General features: G+C 56.1%; 1 protein-coding gene across 5 annotated transcripts in view; it reads left to right on the forward strand.

The window, feature by feature from the left end:
• The window catches only part of QKI (QKI, KH domain containing RNA binding), a 149,003-nt gene that overhangs the window by 120,256 nt on the left and 7,763 nt on the right, over positions 1 to 20,984 (forward strand). For all 5 annotated transcript variants that reach the window (XM_032973505.2, XM_032973506.2, XM_032973507.2 and 2 more), the window contains exons 3-5: positions 5,610 to 5,726; positions 13,626 to 13,769; positions 17,013 to 17,100. In XM_032973505.2, coding sequence (XP_032829396.2) covers positions 5,610 to 5,726; positions 13,626 to 13,769; positions 17,013 to 17,100 — 349 coding nt within the window. The remainder of the gene's footprint in view (positions 1 to 5,609; positions 5,727 to 13,625; positions 13,770 to 17,012; positions 17,101 to 20,984) is intronic.

The raw sequence follows: 20,984 nt of genomic DNA on the forward strand, positions 1-20,984 counted from the left end.
TGTGTGGGTAGGGGTGTGTGTGTGGGTAGGGGTGTGTGTGTGTGTGTGGGTAGGGGTGTGTGTGTGTGGGTAGGGGTGTGTGTGTGTGCGTAGGGGTTTGTGTGTGTGGGTAGGGGTGTGTGTGTGTGGGTAGGGGTTTGTGTGTGTGGGTAGGGGTTTGTGTGTGTGGGTAGGGGTGTGTGTGTGTGGGTAGGGGTGTGTGTGTGTGGGTAGGGGTTTGTGTGTGTGGGTAGGGGTGTGTGTGTGGGGGTAGGGGTGTGTGTGTGTGGGTAGGGGTGTGTGTGTGTGGGTAGGGATGTGTGTGTGTGTGGGTAGGGGTGTGTGTGCGTGGGTAGGGGGGTGTGTGTGTGGGTAGGGGGGTGTGTGTGTGGGTAGGGGTGTGTGTGTGTGGGTAGGGGTGTGTGTGTGTGGGTAGGGGGTGTGTGTGTGGGTAGGGGTGTGTGTGTGTGTGTGTTGGTAGGGGTGTGTGTGTGTGGGTAGGGGTGTGTGTGTGGGTAGGGGGTGTGTGTGTGGGTAGGGGTGTGTGTGTGTGGGTAGGGGTGTGTGTGTGTGGGTAGGGGTGTGTGTGTGGGTAGGGGTGTGTGTGTGTGGGTAGGGGGGTGTGTGTGTGGGTAGGGGTGTGTGTGTGTGGGTAGGGGTGTGTGTGTGTGGGTAGGGGGTGTGTGTGTGGGTAGGGGTGTGTGTGTGTGGGTAGGGGTGTGTCTGTGTGGGTAGGGGTGTGTGTGTGTGGGTAGGGGGGTGTGTGTCTGGGTAAGGGTGTGTGTGTGTGGGTAGGGGTGTGTGTGTGTCTATGTGGGTAGGGGTGTGTGTGTGTGGGTAGGGGTGTGTGTGTGTGTGGGTAGGGGTGTGTGTGTGTGGGTAGGGTTGTGTGTGTGTGTCTATGTGGGTAGGGGTGTGTGTGGGTAGGGGTGTGTGTGTGTGGGTAGAGGTGTGTGTGTGTGGGTAGGGGTGTGTGTGTGTGGGTAGGGGTACGTGTGTGTGGGTAGGGGTGTGTGTGTGTGTGGGTAGGGGTGTGTGTGTGTGGGTAGGGGTGTGTGTGTGGGTAGGCGTGTGTGTGTGTGGGTAGGGGTGTGTGGGTAGGGGTGTGTGTGTGTGGGTAGGGGTGTGTGTGTCGGTAGGGGTGTGTGTGTGTGGGGGGGTAGGGGTGTGTGTGTATCTGTGTGTGTGTAGGGGTGCGTGTGTGGTCGACCTGTGGCACCTGGGTCTGCCCCGTGACCTCCTGCCAGCGGGCGTTCGACACTTCACGTGGCCTCAGGGTGCACATAGCCTGGCACAAGCATCGTGGTGACGTCACCGCCACTTAGTGGCGAATGGCGGTTGTTGTGTGGGTAGGGGTGTGTGTGTGTGTGGGTAGGGGTGTGTGTGTATCTGTGTGTGTGTAGGGGTGTGTGTGTCTATGTGGGTAGGGGTGTGTGTGTTGGGGTGTGTGTGTTGGGGTGTGTGTGTGTGTGTCTATGTGGGTAGGGGTGTGTGTGTGGGTAGGGGTGTGTGTGTGTGTAGGGGTGTGTGTGTGTGGGTAGGGGTGTGTGTGTGTGTGGGTAGGGGTGTGTGTGTGGGTAGGGGTGTGTGTGTGGGTCGGGGTGTGTGGGTGTAGGGGTGTGTGTGTGTAGGGGTGTGTGTGTCTATGTGGGTAGGGGTGTGTGTGTCTGTGTGTGTCGGGGTGTGTGTGTCTGTGTGTGTGTAGGGGTGTGTGTGTCTATGTGGGTAGGGGTGTGTGTGTGTGTCTGTGTGTGTGTGTGTGTAGGGGTGTGTGTGTGTGTATGGTAATGGGGAGCGGTAGTGTAGCGGTTAGCGCGCTGCGCTATGAACCTGGCGACCCGGGTTCGAATCCCGCTCACGGCCAACACCAGTGACGATTATCTGAACCGGTCCCGGGCATCCCCTAGGTCGACTCAGCCTTAAATGAGTACCTGGTGCGGTGGATAAAAACATTGCCACTAGGGAGACAAAGGCGGTCGGGCGTGGTGCTGGCCACCCATCCCCTCGTGTTCCGTTCCGGCCTTCATAGGTGCTCGCTAACAGCACTTGCCCCTACAGTCTGTTAAGGCTATATGGGGGATCTTTGTTTTGTGTGTGTCTGTATGTGTAGGGGTGTGTGTGTGGGTAGGGGTGTGTGTGTGTCTGTGTGTGTGTAGGGGTGTGGGTGTATGGGTAGGGGTGTGTGTGTCTATGTGGGTAGGGGTGTGTGTATCTATGTGGGTAGGGGTGTGTGTGTCTATGTCGGTAGGGGTGTATATGTGTGTCTATGTTGGTTGGTGTGTGTGTCTATGTGGGTAGGGGTGTGTGTGTCTATGTGGGTAGGTGTGTGTGTGTGTGTGGGTAGGGGTGTGTGTGTGTCTATGTGGGTAGGGGTGTGTGTGCGTGTCTATGTGGGTAGGGGTGTGTGTGCGTCAGTGCGTGTGTATGTGGAGAGTGGCGCTGCGCTACGAACCTGGCGACTCGGGTTCGATTCCCGCTTACGGCCAACACCAGTGACGAATATCTGAACCTGTCCCGGGCCTCCCCTAGGTCGACTCAGCCTTAAATGAGTACCTGGTGCGGTGTGTAAACATTGCCACTAGGGAGACAAAGGCGGTCGGGCGTGGTGCTGGCCACCCACCCCCTCGTGTACCGTTCCGGCCTTCATAGGTGCTCGCGAACAGCACTTTCCCCTACAGTCTGTTAAGGCTATACGGGGGATCTTTGTCTTTGTGTATTTGGAGAGTGGCGCTGCGCTACGAACCTGGTGACCCCCCCCGCTCACGGCCAACACCAATGACGATTATCTGAACCGGTCATGGGCCTCCCCTAGGTCATCTCAGCCTCAAATGAGTACCTGGTGCAGTGTGTAGTAAACATCGCCACTAGGGAGACAAAGGCGGCCGGGCGTGTTGTTGGCCACCCACCCCCTTTTGTGTCGTGTCGGCCTTCATAGGTGCTCGCTAACAGCACTTTCCCCAACAGTCTGTTAAGGCTATACGGGGGATCTTTGTATTTGTCCGTGTGTCTTGGCACTGCACACTAGGAGGTGGGTAGCCAACACCACGCCCAACTGCCTTTGTCTCCCTAGCGGCGATGTTCACACACGTCACTAGGTACTCAGTTGAGCTGAGTCGACCTAGGGGAGGCCCAGGACCAGTTCAGATAATAATCGTCACTGGGTGTTGGCCGTGAGCGGGAATCGATCTCGGGTTGCTGCATTGCGGTAGCGCAGCCCAGCCAACTACTACACTACCTCTTCCCGCCACACTTGCACGCATACACACAGACACACAGACGACATAGGCTGTTGGGGCGTGTGGATAGCGAACGCCTATGCAGTGTGGGGGGGGGGGGAGATGGACGGTCGGAGATGGCGGGAGAGGTTTTAGAGATGGTGGGAGAGGTTTTAGAGATGGTGGGAGCGGTTTTAGAGATGGTGGGAGAGGTTTTAGAAATGGTGGGAGCGGTTTTAGAGATGGCGGGAGAGGTTTTAGAGATGGAGGGAGAGGTTTTAGAGATGGTTGGAGAGGTTTTAGAGATGGTGGGAGAGGTTTTATAGATGGTGGGCGAGGTTTTATAGATGGTGGGAGAGGTTTTAGAGATGGTTGGAGAGGTTTTAGAGATGGTGGGAGAGGTTTTATAGATGGTGGGAGAGGTTTTATAGATGGTGGGAGAGGTTTTAGAGATGGCGGGAGAGGTTTTAGAGATGGTGGGACACGGAGGGAGACACAGGGAGACACAGGGAGACGGAGGGAGACAGACACAGGGAGACGCAGGGAGACACAGGGAGACACAGGGAGACACAGGGAGACGCAGGGTGACACAGGGAGACACAGGGTGACACAGGGTGACACAGGGTGACACAGGGAGACGGAGGGAGACGGAGGGTGACACAGGGAGACACAGGGTGACACAGGGTGACACAGGGAGACAGGGTGACACAGGGAGACACAGGGAGACGGAAGGAGACGGAGGGTGACACAGGGAGACACAGGGAGACACAGGGTGACACAGGGAGACACAGGGAGACACAGGGAGACGGAGGGAGACGGAGGGTGACACAGGGAGACACAGGGTGACACAGGGTGACACAGGGAGACACAGGGAGACGGAGGGAGATGGAGGGAGACACAGGGTGACACAGGGTGACACAGGGTGACACAGGGAGACACAGGGAGACGGAGGGAGACACAGGGAGACACAGGGTGACACAGGGTGACACAGGGTGACACAGGGAGACACAGGGAGACACAGGGAGCCACTGTTCCTCAGGAGTCGTGCAGACTGCCCAGCGACATCCCCCCAGTGCTGGATTGTGGCCGTGGAGGCGAGGCGACGATTAAGGCCGCCTCCTCCGTGGGGGCGGCAGAGAGGCCTCTGAACCCCCACAGAGCAAACATCGGGGATGGGGGGGGGGGTCAGACCACCCCCCGTCTGCTCATCGCATCGCAATATCTCACCCCCCCCCCACACCCCCACACTCTGTCAACACGGAGCGAGACGCCAGCTCTGTACACGTAGCAACTCCTGTGGCAGAAGTTGAATGGCAAAGTCTAATATGCCCGTGTCGAGGTTGGTGAGTGAGTCCAGTGAGTTCGTCAGCCGGTGAGTGAATCAGTGAGTTAGTGAGTGCGTCCGTGAGTGAGTGAGCCAGTGAGTGAGTGAGCCAGCGAGTGAGTGAGCCAGTGAGTGAGTGAGCCAGTCAGTGAGTGAGCCAGCGAGTGAGCGAGCCAGCGAGTGAGTGAGTCAGCGAGTGAGCCAGCGAGTGAGTGAGTCAATGAGTGAGTGAGCCATTGAGTGAGCCAGTCAGTGAGTGAGCCAGCGAGTGAGTGAGTCAGCGAGTGAGCCAGTCAGTGAGTGAGCCAGTCAGTGAGTGAGCCAGCGAGTGAGCGAGCCAGTGAGTGAGCGAGCCAGCGAGTGAGTGAGCCAGCGAGTGAGCGAGTCAGTGAGGGAGCCAGTGAGTGAGTGAGCCAGTCAGTGAGTGAGCCAGCGAGTGAGCGAGCCAGTGAGTGAGTGAGCCAGTCAGTGAGTGAGCCAGCGAGTGAGTGAGTCAATGAGTGAGTGAGCCAGTCAGTGAGTGAGCCAGCGAGTGAGCGAGCCAGTGAGTGAGCGAGCCAGCGAGTGAGTGAGCCAGCGAGTGAGCGAGTCAGTGAGGGAGCCAGTGAGTGAGTGAGCCAGTCAGTGAGTGAGCCAGCGAGTGAGTGAGCCAGCGAGTGAGTGAGCCAGTCAGTGAGTGAGCCAGCGAGTGAGTGAGTCAGCGAGTGAGCCAGTCAGTGAGTGAGCCAGTCAGTGATTGAGCCAGCAAGTGAGCGAGTCAATGAGTGAGCGAGCCAGTGAGTGAGCCAGTCAGTGAGTGAGCCAGCGAGTGATTGAGTCAGCGAGTGAGCCAGTCAGTGAGTGAGCCAGTCAGTGATTGAGCCAGCAAGTGAGTGAGTCAATGAGTGAGTGAGCCAGTGAGTGAGTGAGCCAGTCAGTGAGTGAGCCAGCGAGTGAGCGAGCCAGCGAGTGAGTGAGCCAGCGAGTGAGCGAGGCAGTCAGTGAGTGAGCTAGTGAGTGAGTCAATGAGTGAGCGAGCGAGCGAGTGAGATGGTGAATTTCTCAGTTGAGCGCCCGCGCTCGTCTCACGTGACCTGCCCATTGCGTTGCAGTTCAACTTTGTGGGGAGGATCCTGGGACCGCGCGGCCTCACGGCGAAGCAGCTGGAGGCGGAGACGGGCTGCAAGATCATGGTGCGGGGAAAGAGCTCCATGCGGGACCGCAAGAAGGTACGGGGGCCGCGGGGGCTGCGGGGGCCGCGGGGGCCGTGGGAGGCCACGGGGCACAAAGATCACGGAGGTCGTGATCCCTGTGGAGGGGAGTAGAGTGAGATGAGATGGGAGAGGTAGGAGAGTGAGTGGAGGGGAGTGGAGTGAGATGAGATGGGAGAGGTAGGAGAGTGAATGGAGGGGAGTGGAGTGAGATGAGATGGGAGAGGTAGGAGAGTGCGTGGAGGGGAGTGGAGTGAGATGAGAGGGGGAGAGCTGGGAGGACGTGAAGTCCACAGCACTCTGGATGGCCGTGCTCTCAGTTGAGGACTTCAGCTTCGGGCTACTGCGGATTCACCGCTCACTCCCCTCCATCGCCTCCCTCCCCTCACTCCCCTCCCTCCCCTCACTCCCCTCCCTCCCCTCCCTCCCCTCCCTCCCCTCCCTCCCCTCCCTCCCCTCCCTCCCCTCCCTCCCCTCCCTCCCCTCCCTCCCCTCACTCCCCTCCCGCCCCTCACTCCCCTCCCTCCCCTCTCTCCCTCCCTCTCTCCCTCCCTCGCTTCCTCGCTCACACTCGCGCGAGACACGCGGCCCGAGGTCTTGAACCGGCGCTCAGGACAGCGCGGCGAGGAGGATCAGGAGGAGATAGAGGAGGAGGAGGAGGAGGTGGAGGAGGAGGAGGAGGTGGAGGAGGCCCCGTGATTGACAGCGGAGCGGCGTTATTGTAGCCCGCTTGGCATTTTCCCTTCGTCACAGCCCGAGAATTTTGACGGACGCGGCAGCGTTGCCTGCACCCCCCCCCCATCATCACACAAACCCCCCCCTATCACCCCCCACCCCTCTCTCTCTGCCGGGGGTTTCTGGCTGGCACACGCGGCTGTGTGAGTGGATGTTTGTCTGGATTTAGAGAAGTTTTGTTGGAAGGTGGAGATGAAAAATCAAGAAACGTTTTGGACTGTGAGCCGTAGCCGGAGCAATGAGAGGAACTAGACGGCGACTCTCGCCTTGGCTCCCATTGACAACAGCAAATAGTTGAAGGCGCTTCCGTGTGGTGTGAGTGTGTGAGTGGGTGTGAGTGAGTGTGTGAGTGAGTGTGGTGTGTGTGAGTGAGTGTGTGAGTGAGTGTGTGAGTGTGTGAGTGAGTGTGAGTGAGTGTGTGAATGAGTGTGTGAGTGTGAGTGAGTGTGGTGTGTGTGAGTGTGTGAGTGAGTGTGTGAATGAGTGTGGTGTGTGAGTGAGTGTGAGTGAGTGTGTGAGTGTGATTGTGAGTGAGTGTGTGAGTGAGTGTGAGTGAGTGAGTGTGTGTGAGTGTGTGTGAGTGAGTGTGTGAGTGTGGTGTGAGTGAGTGAGTGTGAGTGAGTGTGTGTGAGTGTGTGTGAGTGTGTGTGTGTGAGTGAGTGTGTGAATGAGTGTGTGGTCCGGCAAAACAACCCCCTACCTCCTCGCGGTGCCGGACGGGCAACTCTGTCGTGGACAGCGCTGTGGGGGGAGATCCAATTTTGATTGGCTCCTCCCCTCATGGCATATGTGTCCACCACAGGGGCTAAACGGGGGCTCTGGACGGGTGCGAGGGGCTGGTAACCCCTCCACCTTCAATTAATTACCACGAAACCACGAATTAAACTGAAATATGTAACAACTAAGCTTATGCCGGAGGCCCCGGGGGGCCAGGCGTCTATGACGTCTCCTGGCCAAACCCCAATTGGCGGAGCCAGGAGATTGAATACCTACCCTCGGGGCTACTCCAGAAACAACGAAAAGCCACTACGGGTGGCCACGTGGAATGTTCGAACGCTCACTGCAGAGGAGAGGCTGCCACTCCTCTGTCGGGAGCTGGACCGGTACCGCCTGGATCTATGCGGCATTCAGGAGGTCCGGTGGACCGGCTCTGGCTCTTGCCACCATGAGGGGTGGACAGTCCTCTACTCGGGGCAGCAGACTGCCAAACAACAGGGTGTGGCTCTTCTTTTGAACAAAAGAATGAAGGGGGCGTGGGAGCGTGGCGGTGAGGTGTGGGAAGCTGTAAGCCCCAGGCTACTTTGGGCTCGCCTTCCCATCAACCGGAGGCGAGGAATGGTGGTCGTGGTTACTTATGCCCCCACCGAAGATGAACATCCGTGGAGGGATGCAGGCAAAGCCGATGAGTCAGATGCCTTCTATGACCTCCTGTCACAGGTGCTGGCTAAAGTGGCCCCTCGGGATAGAGTCATCATGTTGGGTGACTTCAATGCCCGAGTTGGTCATGATACTGGCACCTGGTCTGGAGTGATTGGAGGGCATGGGCCAGATCAGCTCAATAACAACGGTAGGAGGCTGCTAGATTTTTGTGCAGCCCATGGGCTTGTAATTACCAACACGCTGTTCCGGCATCGGCGCATCCACACAACATCATGGATGCATGCCGGGTCCAAGCAAGAACATCTGCTGGACTACATAGTGACGGACCAGCGAATGCGAGCCCATGTCCTTGACACCAGGACCTACCGTGGAGCTGATCTGCCCTCTGACCATCGACTAGTCATCTGTAAGATGCGCCTGCCATTCTTCCACTCCGGTGGTGGGTGTACACCCAGGACCCCATTCCAACCTAAAGTGGCCTGGTCTCAGTTATCTGATGAAAGTTGCAAGCGAGAATTTCATCATCGCTTGCGGCTGGGATTGGCATCGTCCCCGACTCCTCCTGATGTCGAGGGTAAATGGGCGAGGTTTAGGACTGTGACTCATGCAGCTGCAATGGCTGCTTTGGGTACGCGGTCCAGACCTCCCCAGACACCCTGGATGACAGAGGAGTTGTTCAGGATGGTTGAGAAAAAGCGACAGGCCCACTGTCATCGGCTACAGAATCCCACGTCAGAGAATGAGGAGGCTTACCGCAGCCTTCGCTCGGAGGTTCGGAGAGCTGTGAGGCGCTGCAAGGATGGGTGGTGGTCGCGGGTTGCTGAGGAGATGGAGTCTGCCTCAGTGGCCCGTGATCACAAATCTCTATTTAACTCCATCAAAAAAGTAACCTGCAGCGCCACACCTATTACCATCATTAGGGGAAAAAACGGTGATCCAATTTCCGACCCCCAGGAACAGGTTCGCAGATTTGCTGAGCATTTCTGTGAGGTCCTGGGGGAGGGAAAATCCCTCAGCCAGGAAAACACCGTGGCACAAAGTGAGGATGACCCTGCTGAGGCTGCGGTGCCTCAAATATTGGATGAAGTCACCCCCTGTGAGTGGCTGGCTGAGGTGCCATCTGCTGAGGAAGTATTGAAGGCGATCCGGAGTCTGAGACCAGGAAAGGCAGCGGGCAGAGATGATCTCCCAAGCGAAATGCTGAGGGAGGGTGGCGTTTGTGCACAGACTGCCCTATATGACATCATAACAACAGTCTGGACCACTGGACGGGTTCCGCAGGATTGGAAGGATGCCCTGGTGGTCCCCCTTTTTAAGAAGGGGGACCGCACAGACTGTAACAACTACAGGGGCATCTCACTCCTCAGTGTGCCGGGAAAGGTCCTGGCAAGGATTATTCAGCATCGCCTTGCCAGGCACGCTGAGGAGAGGCTTGCGGAGCCCCAATGCGGTTTCAGGAAAGGGCGGTCCTGCACAGATGCCATATTTTCTGTCCGTCTGCTACAGCAGAGGTGTAGGGAATTCCAACAAGACCTACATCTCTGCTTTATTGACCTGGTCAAGGCCTATGATACCATCAGTAGGCCTGGGCTCTGGGTCGTTCTTCGTGCTTTTGGAGTACCTGACCCTCTGCTCACGATCATTAAGGACCTTCATGATGGTGAGCGGGCCCGGGTAAAACTACGTGGCCTGGAGTCAGAGCCATTCCCTGTACACCTTGGGGTGCGACAGGGATGTCCTCTGGCTCCCACATTATTTAACATCTATTTTGACCACGTAGTTCGTGAAGCCTTCAATAGCTGTACCGGGGGAATCTCCATATGGTACAGATATAATGGGAGGCTAATCGATGCCCGGGTGCGGTCAAGGGATGGCTCCCTATTGCTCAACCACGTTATGTATGCTGATGACTTGGTAATAGCTGCTCAGTCAGAGGAGGAGTTGGAGACGCTGCTGCTGAGACTGGAGCGTGCCACTAAGAGGTGGGGCCTTACCATCAGCCCCACCAAAACTAAGCACCTGCCTGGGTATTTTGTACCATCGGACACTCCACCCCCACAACTCCCAATCGGTGATGGGGCAGTTGTGGAGAGAGTGGAGAGTTTCCCATACCTGGGCAGTGTGCTTATGACTGGCTCCAGTTTAACAGCAGAGGTCTCACTCCGAATCAGTCGAGCGGCAATATCTTTTCATCGGTTGCGTAACGCTGTGTGGAAGCTACCTGGTCTGTCGCTCCGCACTAAGCTTCAGGTCTTCTCGGCCACGGTCATTCCCTCCCTTCTCTACTCTTGCGAAACGTGGACCCCCCTAATGGAACATCTTCGCCGGTTAGAAACATTTAGGCTGGCCTGCCTACGATCCATCCTGGGTTTAACCAGACTGGATTGTGTGAGGAGCTCACAAATCCTTGAAAGATCTGGGCAGGGTCCCATCGGTGAGCTCCTCCGGCAGGCAAGGCTGCGATGGCTGGGTCATGTAGCCCGCATGCCCAGCCACCGCATGCCGAAACAGCTTTTGTTTGGCCGGATTGAGGGGGCTAAGCGGGCGCGGCACGGGCTAGAGAAGAGATGGAGTGATGTGGTACAGGAGGACGTGGAGCTGAGTGGACTTGCCAATGACTGGTACCAGCGGTGTCAAGATCGGCCTCTGTGGAGGAGGCTCGTGAAGGATGCTACTGGGCAGTTGGAGGCAGTCGCCCTCCAACAACAACGGAGGGCGGAGGAGCGACGCTCACAACAGCGAGCGGAGTGCCGGGTGGCTAAAGCACAGCAGGTTGGCACAGTAGGGGGCACAGGTGGTGCATCAGCCAGTCATCTCAGTCAGTCGACCCGTGGCACCTGGGTCTGCCCCGTGACCACCTGCCAGCGGGCGTTCGACACTTCACGTGGCCTCAGGGTGCACATAGCCTGGCACAAGCGTCGTGGTGACGTCACCGCCACTTAGTGGCGAATGGCGGTTGTTGTTGCTGTTGAGTGAGTGTGTGAGTGAGTGTGGTGTGTGTGAGTGAGTGAGTGTGTGAGTGTGTGTGAGTGAGTGTGGTGTGTGTGAGTGAGTGTGGTGAGTGTGAGTGAGTGTGTGAGTGTGAGTGAGTGTGGTGTGTGTGAGTGAGTGTGTGTGTGAGTGTGTGAGTGTGTGTGTGAGTGAGTGTGTGAGTGAGTGTGAGTGTGGTGTGCGTGAGTGAATGTGTGAGTGTGTGAGTGAGTGAGTGTGTGAGCGAGTGTGTGAGTGAGTGTCAGTGTGGTGTGTGTGTGAGTGAGTATGTGAGTGAGTGTGAGTGAGTGTGGTGTGTGTGAGTGTGTGTGAGTGAGTGTGTGTGAGTGAGTGTGTGTGAGTGAGTGTATGAGTGATGGGGAGCGATAGTGTAGCGGTTAGCGCGCTGCGCTATGAACCTGGCGACCCGGGTTCGATTCCCGCTCACGGCCAATACCAGTGACGATTATCTGAACCGGTCCCGGGCCTCCCCTAGGTCGACTCAGCCTCAAATGAGTACCTGGTGCGGTGTGTAAACATTGCCACTAGGGAGACAAAGGCGGTCGGGCGTGGTGCTGGCCACCCACCCCCTCGTGTACCGTTCCGGCCTTCATAGGTGCTCGCTAACAGCACTTGCCCCTACAGTCTGTTAAGGCTATATGGGGGATCTTTGTTGTATGAGTGAGCATGTGTGTGAGTGAGTGTGTGTGAGTGAGTGAGTGTGTGTGAGTGAGTGAGTGTGTGTGAGTGAGTGAGTGAGTGAGTGAGTGTGTGAGTGAGTGTGAGTGTGGTGTGTGTGAGTGAGTGTGAGTGTGGTGTGTGTGAGTGAGTGTGAGTGTGGTGTGTGTGAGTGAGTGTGAGTGTGGTGTGTGTGAGTGAGTGTGTGAGTGTGTGTGAGTGAGTGTGTGAGTGAGTGTGTGTGTGTATGTGGGGAGCGGTAGTGTAGCGGTTAGCGTGCTGCGCTACGAACCTGGAGACCCGGGTTCGCATTCCCGCTCACGGCCAACACCAGTGACGATTTTCTGAACCGGTCCTGGGCCTCCCCTAGGTCGACTCAGCCTCAAATTAGTACCTGGTACGACGTGTAAACATCGCCACTAGGGAGACAAAGGCGGCCGGGCGTCGTGCTGATCACCCACCCCCCCCGTGTGCCGTGCCGGCCTTCATAGGTCTTCGCTAGCAGCTTTCGCCCCAACAGTGTGTTAAGGCTACACGGGAGATCATTACCTTCATAGACACAGCTGCACACCCACACACCGGTACACTCAGAGACACATTGCATTTCGCATAATGGCCATTCTGGAATTTTCTTTAGCTGAATAATTAATTTGGAGCGAGATCACTGCTCTGACGGCTAATCAAGACGCTCGCTTTGGCAGCAGAGACGGTGGTGGTGGTGGCGGTTGTGGTGGTGGTGGTGGTGGTTGTGGTGGTGGTGGTTGTGTGACCCGTGCATCAAAGGGCCCGGTTAGAACGCTCCGAATCGCGGTGTAAATTGCCCATTAGCCGTTGCCTCTCCCCGCAGGGCTGCGGAGAGGGGTCTCATACACATTTAATACCACGGGGTTTGATATTTAGGGAAGGCTGACGGTGTCCTGGGTGTGAGTAGAATGCATCTGGGTGTGAGTGTCAGGGTGCGATGGCTATGTGTCTGGGTGTGAGTCGGAGGTGTCTGGGTGTTTGGGCGTGAGTACATGTATCTGTGTGTGCGTGTTGTGTGTGTGCGTGAGACTGCTATCCGTTAGGCCTTCATAGGTGCTCGCTAACAACACTTGCCCCAACAGCCTGTGGAGACTACACAGGGTGTCTTTGTCTTTGTGTGAGACAGAGCCGAGTCTCTCGGTGCGAGGGAGCGAGCGAGGGGCAAATTAGTCCCGAGGTTTTATCCGCCTCTCTTGAGAACGCGCCTTGTTTAATCAAATATCACGCTCTCTCCCGTCTCTCTCCCTCCCTCCCCTCTATCTCTCCCGTCTCTCTCTCTCTCCTCTCTCTGCCCTCTCTCTCCTCTCCCTATCTCTATCCATCTCTCCTCTCTCTCGCGTGGGACGGGTTGAGCAGCTGCAGAGACAGGTTTGAGAGCACAGCGACGTGCGTGGCTGTCACATGAAGCGTACGCGCGGCTGGGTGTGTGAGTCGGTGTGTGTGTGTGTTTGCGAGTCCGTGCGTGTGTGTCTTTGTCTTTTGTCTGTGTGTACGAGTGGAGAGCGGTGGCGTAGTGGTTAGCGTATTGTGTGCCACAAACCCAGCGACCCGAGTTCGATTCCCGCTCACGGTCAACACCAGTGACGAATATCTGAACCGGTCCTGGGCCTCCCCTAGGTCGACTCAGCCTCAAATGAGTAACCCGGTGCGGTGTGTAAACATCGCCGCTGGGGAGACAAAAGGCGGTCGGGCGTGGTGCTGGCCACCCACCCCCTCGTGTACCGCTCCGGCCTTCATAGGTGCTCGCTAACTGCACTTGCACCCTACAGCCTGTTAAGGCTAGACGGGGCGTCTTTGTCTTTGTGGGTGTCTATATATCTATGTGTGTGTGTGTGTGTTTGCTCGCTAATCGCACTTGCCCCTACAGCCTGTTAAGACTACACGGGGCGTCTTTGTCTTTGTGGGTGTCTATATATCTATGTGTGTGTGTGTTTGCTCGCTAATCGCACTTGCCCCTACAGCCTGTTAAGACTACACGGGGCGTCTTTGTCTTTGTGGGTGTCTATATATCTATGTGTGTGTGTGTCCGTGTGTGTGTGTTGTGTGTGTGTTTGCTCGCTAACCGCACTTGCCCCTACAGCCTGTTAAGACTACACGGGGCGTCTTTGTCTTTGCGCGTCGCGCGCGCAGGAGGAGCAGAACCGCGGCAAGCCCAACTGGGAGCATCTGAGTGAGGAGCTCCACGTGCTCGTCACCGTGGAGGACACCCAGAACCGCGCCGACGCCAAGCTCCAGCGCGCCGTCGCTGAGCTCAAGAAGCTGCTCGTGCCCGCGGTGAGGACAAAGACGACAAAGGTCCCCCGTGTAGCCTGCGACAGACCGTTGGGGCAAGTGCTGTCAGCGAGCGGCACCTGTGAAGGCCGGCACGGCAACGCGAGGGGGCACACCGGAGTCACGTGATTTACGGGAGGGTTGAGCTGGGAGTAGTCATGCGTTCAGTCTTGAAGATGTTGTTGTGTGTACTGTATGTTGACTTTTCTTTCACACCGTATGTACCCTACCGCGTTAATCGGAGGTGGGAGGGAGAAGGACGACAAATCAAACACAAAAATAGATTCTGAAGAAACGAGTTTGTCAATCTAGATGATGATTTAAAAGCCGCATAGCTGGAGTTGCGTCCTAACATCGGAGAGAAGAGCGTTCCAGACAGCCGCAGAAGCGCATCTGAAAGCGCCGCGCGAATCAAGTGACCACCACCGTCGTTGTGGGTGCCGTGGGGGGCACGACGCAGACCCGCGTTGTGGGGGGCAGGGGCGTAGAGGGGCTGTACGGGGGGGGGGAGAGGGGGGCGCAGGGAGGCTGTACACGGGGGGCTGAGCACCCCTGCTCAAGGCGTTCCCCATCTCTCTCTCTCTCTAATTAATGATTCACATGAATTGCTCCCGAGGGGAGCACGTTTCTGCTGAGCAATCGTAAAATAAATGTAAAAAATCATTTCATTAAAGAAAAAAAATATCATTGCGTAGGAGTCTCACCTTAATTGTCTCTTGTACAGAGTCTAACCCTCCAACATTTACCATGGCAGATTCAATCGTACAAAGTGCCTGATACATCCGTGCATTGAATTACATGATTTGAGGTGGCCTGGAGTGATGTGGGGTGGTGGATAGTGTGGTGTGGGTGGTTGTGTTGTGGCATGGGTGGTTGTGTGGTGGTGGTGGTGGTGGTGTAGTCGAATTTATAGGGCGGGTGGTTGTGTGGTGGTATGGGCGATTGCTTGATGGTGTGGTGGATCGTATGGTGTGGGTACTTGTGTGGTTGTGTGGTGGACAGTATTGTGTGAGTGGTGGTGTGGGTGATTGTGTGGTGGACAGTGTTGTGTGTGTGGTTGAGTGGTGGACAGTATTGTGTGGGTGGTTGAGTGGTGGACAGTGTTGTGTGGGTGGTTGAGTGGTGGACAGTATTGTGTGTGTGGTTGAGTGGTGGACAGTGTTGTGTGAGTGGTTGAGTGGTGGTGTGGTGGACAGTGTTGTGTGTGTGGTGGTGTGGTGGACAGTGTTGTGTGTGTGGTTGAGTGGTGGACAGTGTTGTGTGTGTGGGTGGTTGTGTGGTGGACAGTGTTGTGTGTGTGGTGGTGTGGTGGACAGTATTGTGTGTGTGGTTGAGTGGTGGACAGTGTTGTGTGTGGTTGAGTGGTGGACAGTGTTGTGTGTGTGGTTGAGTGGTGGACAGTATTGTGTGGGTGGTTGAGTGGTGGACAATGTTGTGTGTGTGATGGTGTGGTGGACAGTGTTGTGTGTGTGGTTGAGTGGTGGAGAGTGTTGTGTGTGTGGTTGAGTGGTGGACAGTGTTGTGTGTGTGGTTGAGTGGTGGACAGTGTTGTGTGTGTGGTGGTGTGGTGGACAGTATTGTGTGGGTGATTGAGTGGTGGACAGTATTGTGTGGGCGGTGGTGTGGCTGCTGCGGCTGTAATCTTCCTCCCCCACCGTTGCCGGCCCTAAATCTTGCGAGGCCCCTATCCATAATCGCTTGTGGGCCACCGCACAGGCGCGCCACCGTATGCGCTACGTCAGCATGTCCCATAAACGCCGCTGAGCGAGGTTCCTCTTGGTTAATCCGGCCCCGTGCATCACTCAGGGGGCCTCTCAGCCGCGCGGCCCCCTTCCTAACCACGCGGTTAGCGGTACAGGGGGGGAGGGAGGGAGGGGTGGGGACCATTGTGTGGGCTCCACCACGACTTATTAATTCTCAAATTCGCTGACATGGGCGCCTACGTCTCACGGCGGCGTCTTCGTGAGTCATGAACACGCCACGTGAATCGACAAAAAAACTCGCTGTGTTTGTTTTGTGTTTGTTTGTGGGGTTAGGGGTCGGGTTCGGGGTCGACAGCTGGAGTCAGTCACAGGCTGCGCATGAGCAATGCGGTGGACATGACGGATTTGTTGCGTGTGCCTGTGGTTTCCAGGAAAGCGAGGATCGGGATAATAATTTACAAGTAACTATTAATTTGCTTATGTATCCAGGAGAGCCACACTGATTCGTATGACGCTTTTTCAGGAAGGTCCTTACTGCTACATTCAGAAGTTATTTTTCAGCCAAACAATGAGTGTTCATCATACACGCGGAAGGAGAAAAGTGGAACACCCAGAGAAAACCTACGCCTGATGCGAGGGGGCAACACTCTATCCCCACACATATCAGGGATGTATGTGTTTCTAAGTAAAGCATAAGGGTTAGACTTAGTGCCGGTGTATAGAATGTTTGGAGGGTATTCCTTATAAGGTATAGACTAAGGTAGCTTGAGTCACAGTGCTCATGCAATGTTCGGGCACTGTCTGTGGTGCAGGCGAGCTTTGCAGCGGTGCATGGGGTCTGCTTCTGTCTATCGAGCCGAGTGCTGGCAGCCTCAGTATGGACAGCTTTGTTGCCACAACCCTCAGTCCGCACGGAGTTATGGTCGCTGACCACGCTGCTAATGCCGTCTGTACAGGGAGATCGCTGTCGCTGTCCGTGATGCTATTATAGCCCTCGGTGTGTAGGGAGTTATGGCCGCTATCCATTGTACTGATGCATTCAGTACCGAGAGATTATGGTCGCTGTCCGTGGTGCTGACACTCTCAGGGTGAGGGAGGCGATGGTCGCTGTGCGTGGTGCTGATACTCAGTGGGAGGGAGGCGATGGTCGCTGTCCCTGGTGCTGACACTATCCGTATGAGGGAGGCTATGGGCGCTGTCCGTGGTGTAGACACTCAGTGTGAGGGAGGCGATGGTCGCTGTGCGTAGTGCTGATACTCTCAGGGTGAGGCAGGCGATAGGCGCTGTCCGTGGTGCTGACACTCTCAGGGTGAGGGAGGCGATGGTCGCTGTGCGTAGTGCTGATACTCTCAGGGCGAGGGAGGCGATAGGCACTGTCCGTGGTGCTGACACTCTCAGGATGAGGGAGGCGATAGGCGCTGTCCGTGGTGCTGACACTCAGTGTGAGGGAGGTGATGGTCGCTGTCCCTGGTGCTGACACTGTCCGTATGAGGGAGGCTATGGGCGCTCTCCGTGGTGTTGATCACGGCTTTGTGTCGCGCAGGCGGAGGGCGAGGACAACTTGAAGAAGATGCAGCTCATGGAGCTTGCCATCATCAACGGTACCTACCGGGACGGCAACTCCAAATCACGTGAGTGCCCCCTAAATTCCCCCGCCCCCCCACCATCTCCCTACACCCCCCTTGGCTGCCCACCCACCCGCGTCAGACACAAACATTCTCTCGTGTCAACGCAACACTCCGGTTAGTGGCATCGCGCAAGAGCGTCTGGGGAGCCGCCATGCCAAGTCATCAACGCGGGGAGCGCTCTGCCGATCTCTTTCCCAGCACCGCATTGGGCTCCGTCGAAGCTTGCGTGCCCAGATCGTCGCTGACGGCGCTAATTGCCAATTATCTGATTCACCACCACTACCCACCCGCCTCCCTCCCACCTCCCCCCCCCCCCACTTCCCCCTCCCCGCCACCTCCCACCCACGGTGTTCAAATCCTCCGCTCAACGACGAAGTCTTCCCCATGCCACGACGATCGTTTGCGATTCGTGAGCCTTGAGTCACGTGTCTCCCTGCTGCTCCCCACTCCCAAATACCCCCCACCCCCCACTCCCCCACCCTTCCACCCCCCAACCCCCCAACCCCTCCAACCCCTCCAACACCACTCTCACCATTTCTCCAGTGGTCGCGCATAAATCCTCGTTTTACACCGAGCGCTGTAAAACTGTGCCAGCGCTGTGTGGGGCCACACACACTGCGAGGTGGGGGGGGGGGGGGGGTGAGGTGGGCTTGGGGTGGGGGGGGGTGGGGGGCGATTAGGGGGGATTGGGGCACAAAGCCTCCCGGTAATCCCACTGCTACCCGTGGGATTGTCCTGCTGTCGCGACGTCTGGATCGGCTCGGACACGGCAGCATGCGGCTCACCGTGATTAGCAGCGAGGCTCCCTCGCCCTCACCGCGCACCCTGCGTCACTCCGCTGGAATCCGCGCAACAAATATCGCCCCCCTCCTCCCCACCCCTACTGCGGAATGTGTGCAGGGCTCTCCTTAGCCAGACTTGAGACTCAGCGAGGCTTTACTCCTGGGTAAACAAGGAGGAATGACAACAAATATAATAATAATGATCATACAGAGCAGTGTTCTTCATTGCAAGGCTCGCGGGCCACTGGTGGTCACTGGTGGTCACTGGTGGTCACTGGTGGTCACTGGTGGCCACTGGTGGTCACTGGTGGCGACTGGTGGTCACTGGTGGTCACTGGTGGCCACTGGTGGTCACTGGTGGTCACTGCTGGTCACTGGTGGTCACTGGTGGCCACTGGTGGCCACCAGTGACCACCAGTGGCCACTGGTGGTCACTGGTGGTCACTGGTGGCCACTGGTGGTCACTGGTGGCCACTGGTGGTCACTGGTGGCCACTGGTGGTCACTGGTGGTCACTGGTGGCCACTGGTGGTCACTGGTGGTCACTGGTGGTCACTGGTGGCCACTGGTGGTCACTGGTGGTCACTGGTGGTCACTGGTGGCCACTGGTGGTCACTGGTGGCCACTGGTGGTCACTGGTGGCCACTGGTGGTCACTGGTGGTCACTGGTGGCCACTGGTGGTCACTGGTGGTCACTGGTGGCCACTGGTGGTCACTGGTGGTCACTGGTGGTCACTGGTGGCCTTTAGTGCGGCCCCAGACAAACGAGAAATAGTGAAAACAGAGCCCTTGCAGGCCACGTGGCGGCCCTCGCTCTGCTGATGTCTTGTCGGCGAAAGTGACGCCCCCCGCCCCCCTCTGATAAGTAGTGAAGAACACCGCGCTATGATGAACCCTAAGTGGTTTGGTGCCATAGGTGCACTGCCTGGGCCGTCAGAACCGACGGTTTTGGGATCCCGGGTCCGTGATGGTCCCAGTGCGCCCCCTGCTCACCCCCCTCCCCCCCACCGTCCCCACCCCCCCCCCACCGTTGTTGAGTTTGTGTGTTGATGAGTTTGTGTGTTGTTGAGTTTGTGTGTTGAGTGTGTGTGTTGATGAGTGTGTGTGTTGATGAGTTAGTGTGTTGATGAGTTTGTGTGTTGATGAGTTGGTGTGTTGATGAGTTTGTGTTTTGTTACGTTTGTGTGTTGATGAGTTTGTGTGTTGATGAGTTTGTGTGTTGATGAGTTTGTGTGTTGATGAGTTTGTGTGTTGTTGAGTTTGTGTGTTGAGTGTGTGTGTTGATGAGTTTGTGTGTTGTTGAGTTTGTGTGTTGATGAGTCTGTGTGTTGTTGAGTTTGTGTGTTGATGAGTTTGTGTGTTGATGAGTTTGTGTGTTGATGAGTTTGTGTGTTGATGAGTTTGTGTGTTGATGAGTTTGTGTGTTGATGAGTTTGTGTGTTGTTGAGTTTGTGTGTTGATGAGTTTGTGTGTTGATGAGTTTGTGTGTTGTTGAGTTTGTGTGTTGGTGAGTTTGTGTGTTGGTGAGTTTGCGTGTTGATGAGTTTGTGTGTTGTTGAGTTTGTGTGTTGATGAGTTTGTGTGTTGGTGAGTTTGTGTGTTGTTGAGTTTGTATGTTGGTGAGTTTGTGTGTTGGTGAGTTTGTGTGTTGTTGAGTTTGTGTGTTGTTGAGTTTGTGTGTTGATGAGTTTGTGTGTTGTTGAGTTTGTGTGTTGATGAGTGTGTGTGTTGATGAGTTTGTGTGTTGATGAGTTTGTGTGTTTATGAGTTTGTGTGTTGATGAGTTTGTGTGTTGTTGAGTTTGTGTGTTGATGAGTTTGTGTGTTGATGAGTTTGTGTGTTGTTGAGTTTGTGTGTTGATGAGTTTGTGTGTTGTTGAGTTTGTGTGTTGATGAGTTTGTGTGTTGTTGAGTTTGTATGTTGATGAGTTTGTGTGTTGGTGAGTTTGTGTGTTGTTGAGTTTGTGTGTTGAGTGTGTGTGTTGGTGAGTTTGTGTGTTGTTGAGTTTGTGTGTTGGTGAGTTTGTGTGTTGATGAGTTTGTGTGTTGGTGAGTTTGTGTGTTGGTGAGTTTGTGTGTTGATGAGTTTGTGTGTTGTTGAGTTTGTGTGTTGTTGAGTTTGTGTGTTGAGTGTGTGTGTTGGTGAGTTTGTGTGTTGTTGAGTTTGTGTGTTGGTGAGTTTGTGTGTTGATGAGTTTGTGTGTTGATTATTGTTTCGCCTGCAGCGTGAACTTTGCCCTGGGCCTCGTTGAGGAGGGGGCGGTCACGGAGCCTGCGGGCTTCCTCTCGCCGGCTCACCTTTTAATTTATTCGGTTTTCTTTCTCTGTTTTATTCCTTCCACTCCATACCCCCCCCCCTACTGCCCCCCCCCCCCCTCCACCTCACTCCCCTCCCCGCTACCTCCTCACGTCACCGCATCCGCGTCAACCTTCCGCGTGGCTCTGCCTCGCTCGCCCCTGGTCACAACGACAACCCTCACTCACCAACCCTCACTCACCAACCCTCACTCACCAACCCTCACCAACCCTCACCAACCCTCACTCACCAACCCTCACTCACCAACCCTCACTCACCAACCCTCACCCTAAACAACCCTCACTCACCAACCCTCACTCACCAACCCTCACTCACCAACCCTCACTCACCAACCCTCACTCACCAACCCTCACCAACCCTCACTCACCAACCCTCACTCACCAACCCTCACTCACCAACCCTCACTCACCAACCCTCACCCTAAACAACCCTCACTCACCAACCCTCACTCACCAACCCTCACTCACCAACCCTCACCCTAAACAACCCTCACTCACCAACCCTCACTCACCAACCCTCACCCTAAACAACCCTCACTCACCAACCCTCACTCACCAACCCTCACTCACCAACCCTCACTCACCAACCCTCACTCACCAACCCTCACTCACCAACCCTCACCCTAAACAACCCGATAACCTCCATCATAACCCAACACCCAACCGTGACGCTGACCATCTGAACTCGCCACGATTCTCAATCAAAACGAAACCACGAACGCCAACGCGACCACAACCATGCCAACACCCCCACTGCCCAAGGGGCTGTCTCACCCACATGCTGCCAGCAC

Source organism: Petromyzon marinus, chromosome 51, assembly GCF_048934315.1.
Source record: "Petromyzon marinus isolate PM22_M1 ecotype Great Lakes invasive population chromosome 51, UKy_Petmar_22M1.pri1.0, whole genome shotgun sequence".
Lineage (NCBI taxonomy): Eukaryota > Metazoa > Chordata > Hyperoartia > Petromyzontiformes > Petromyzontidae > Petromyzon > Petromyzon marinus.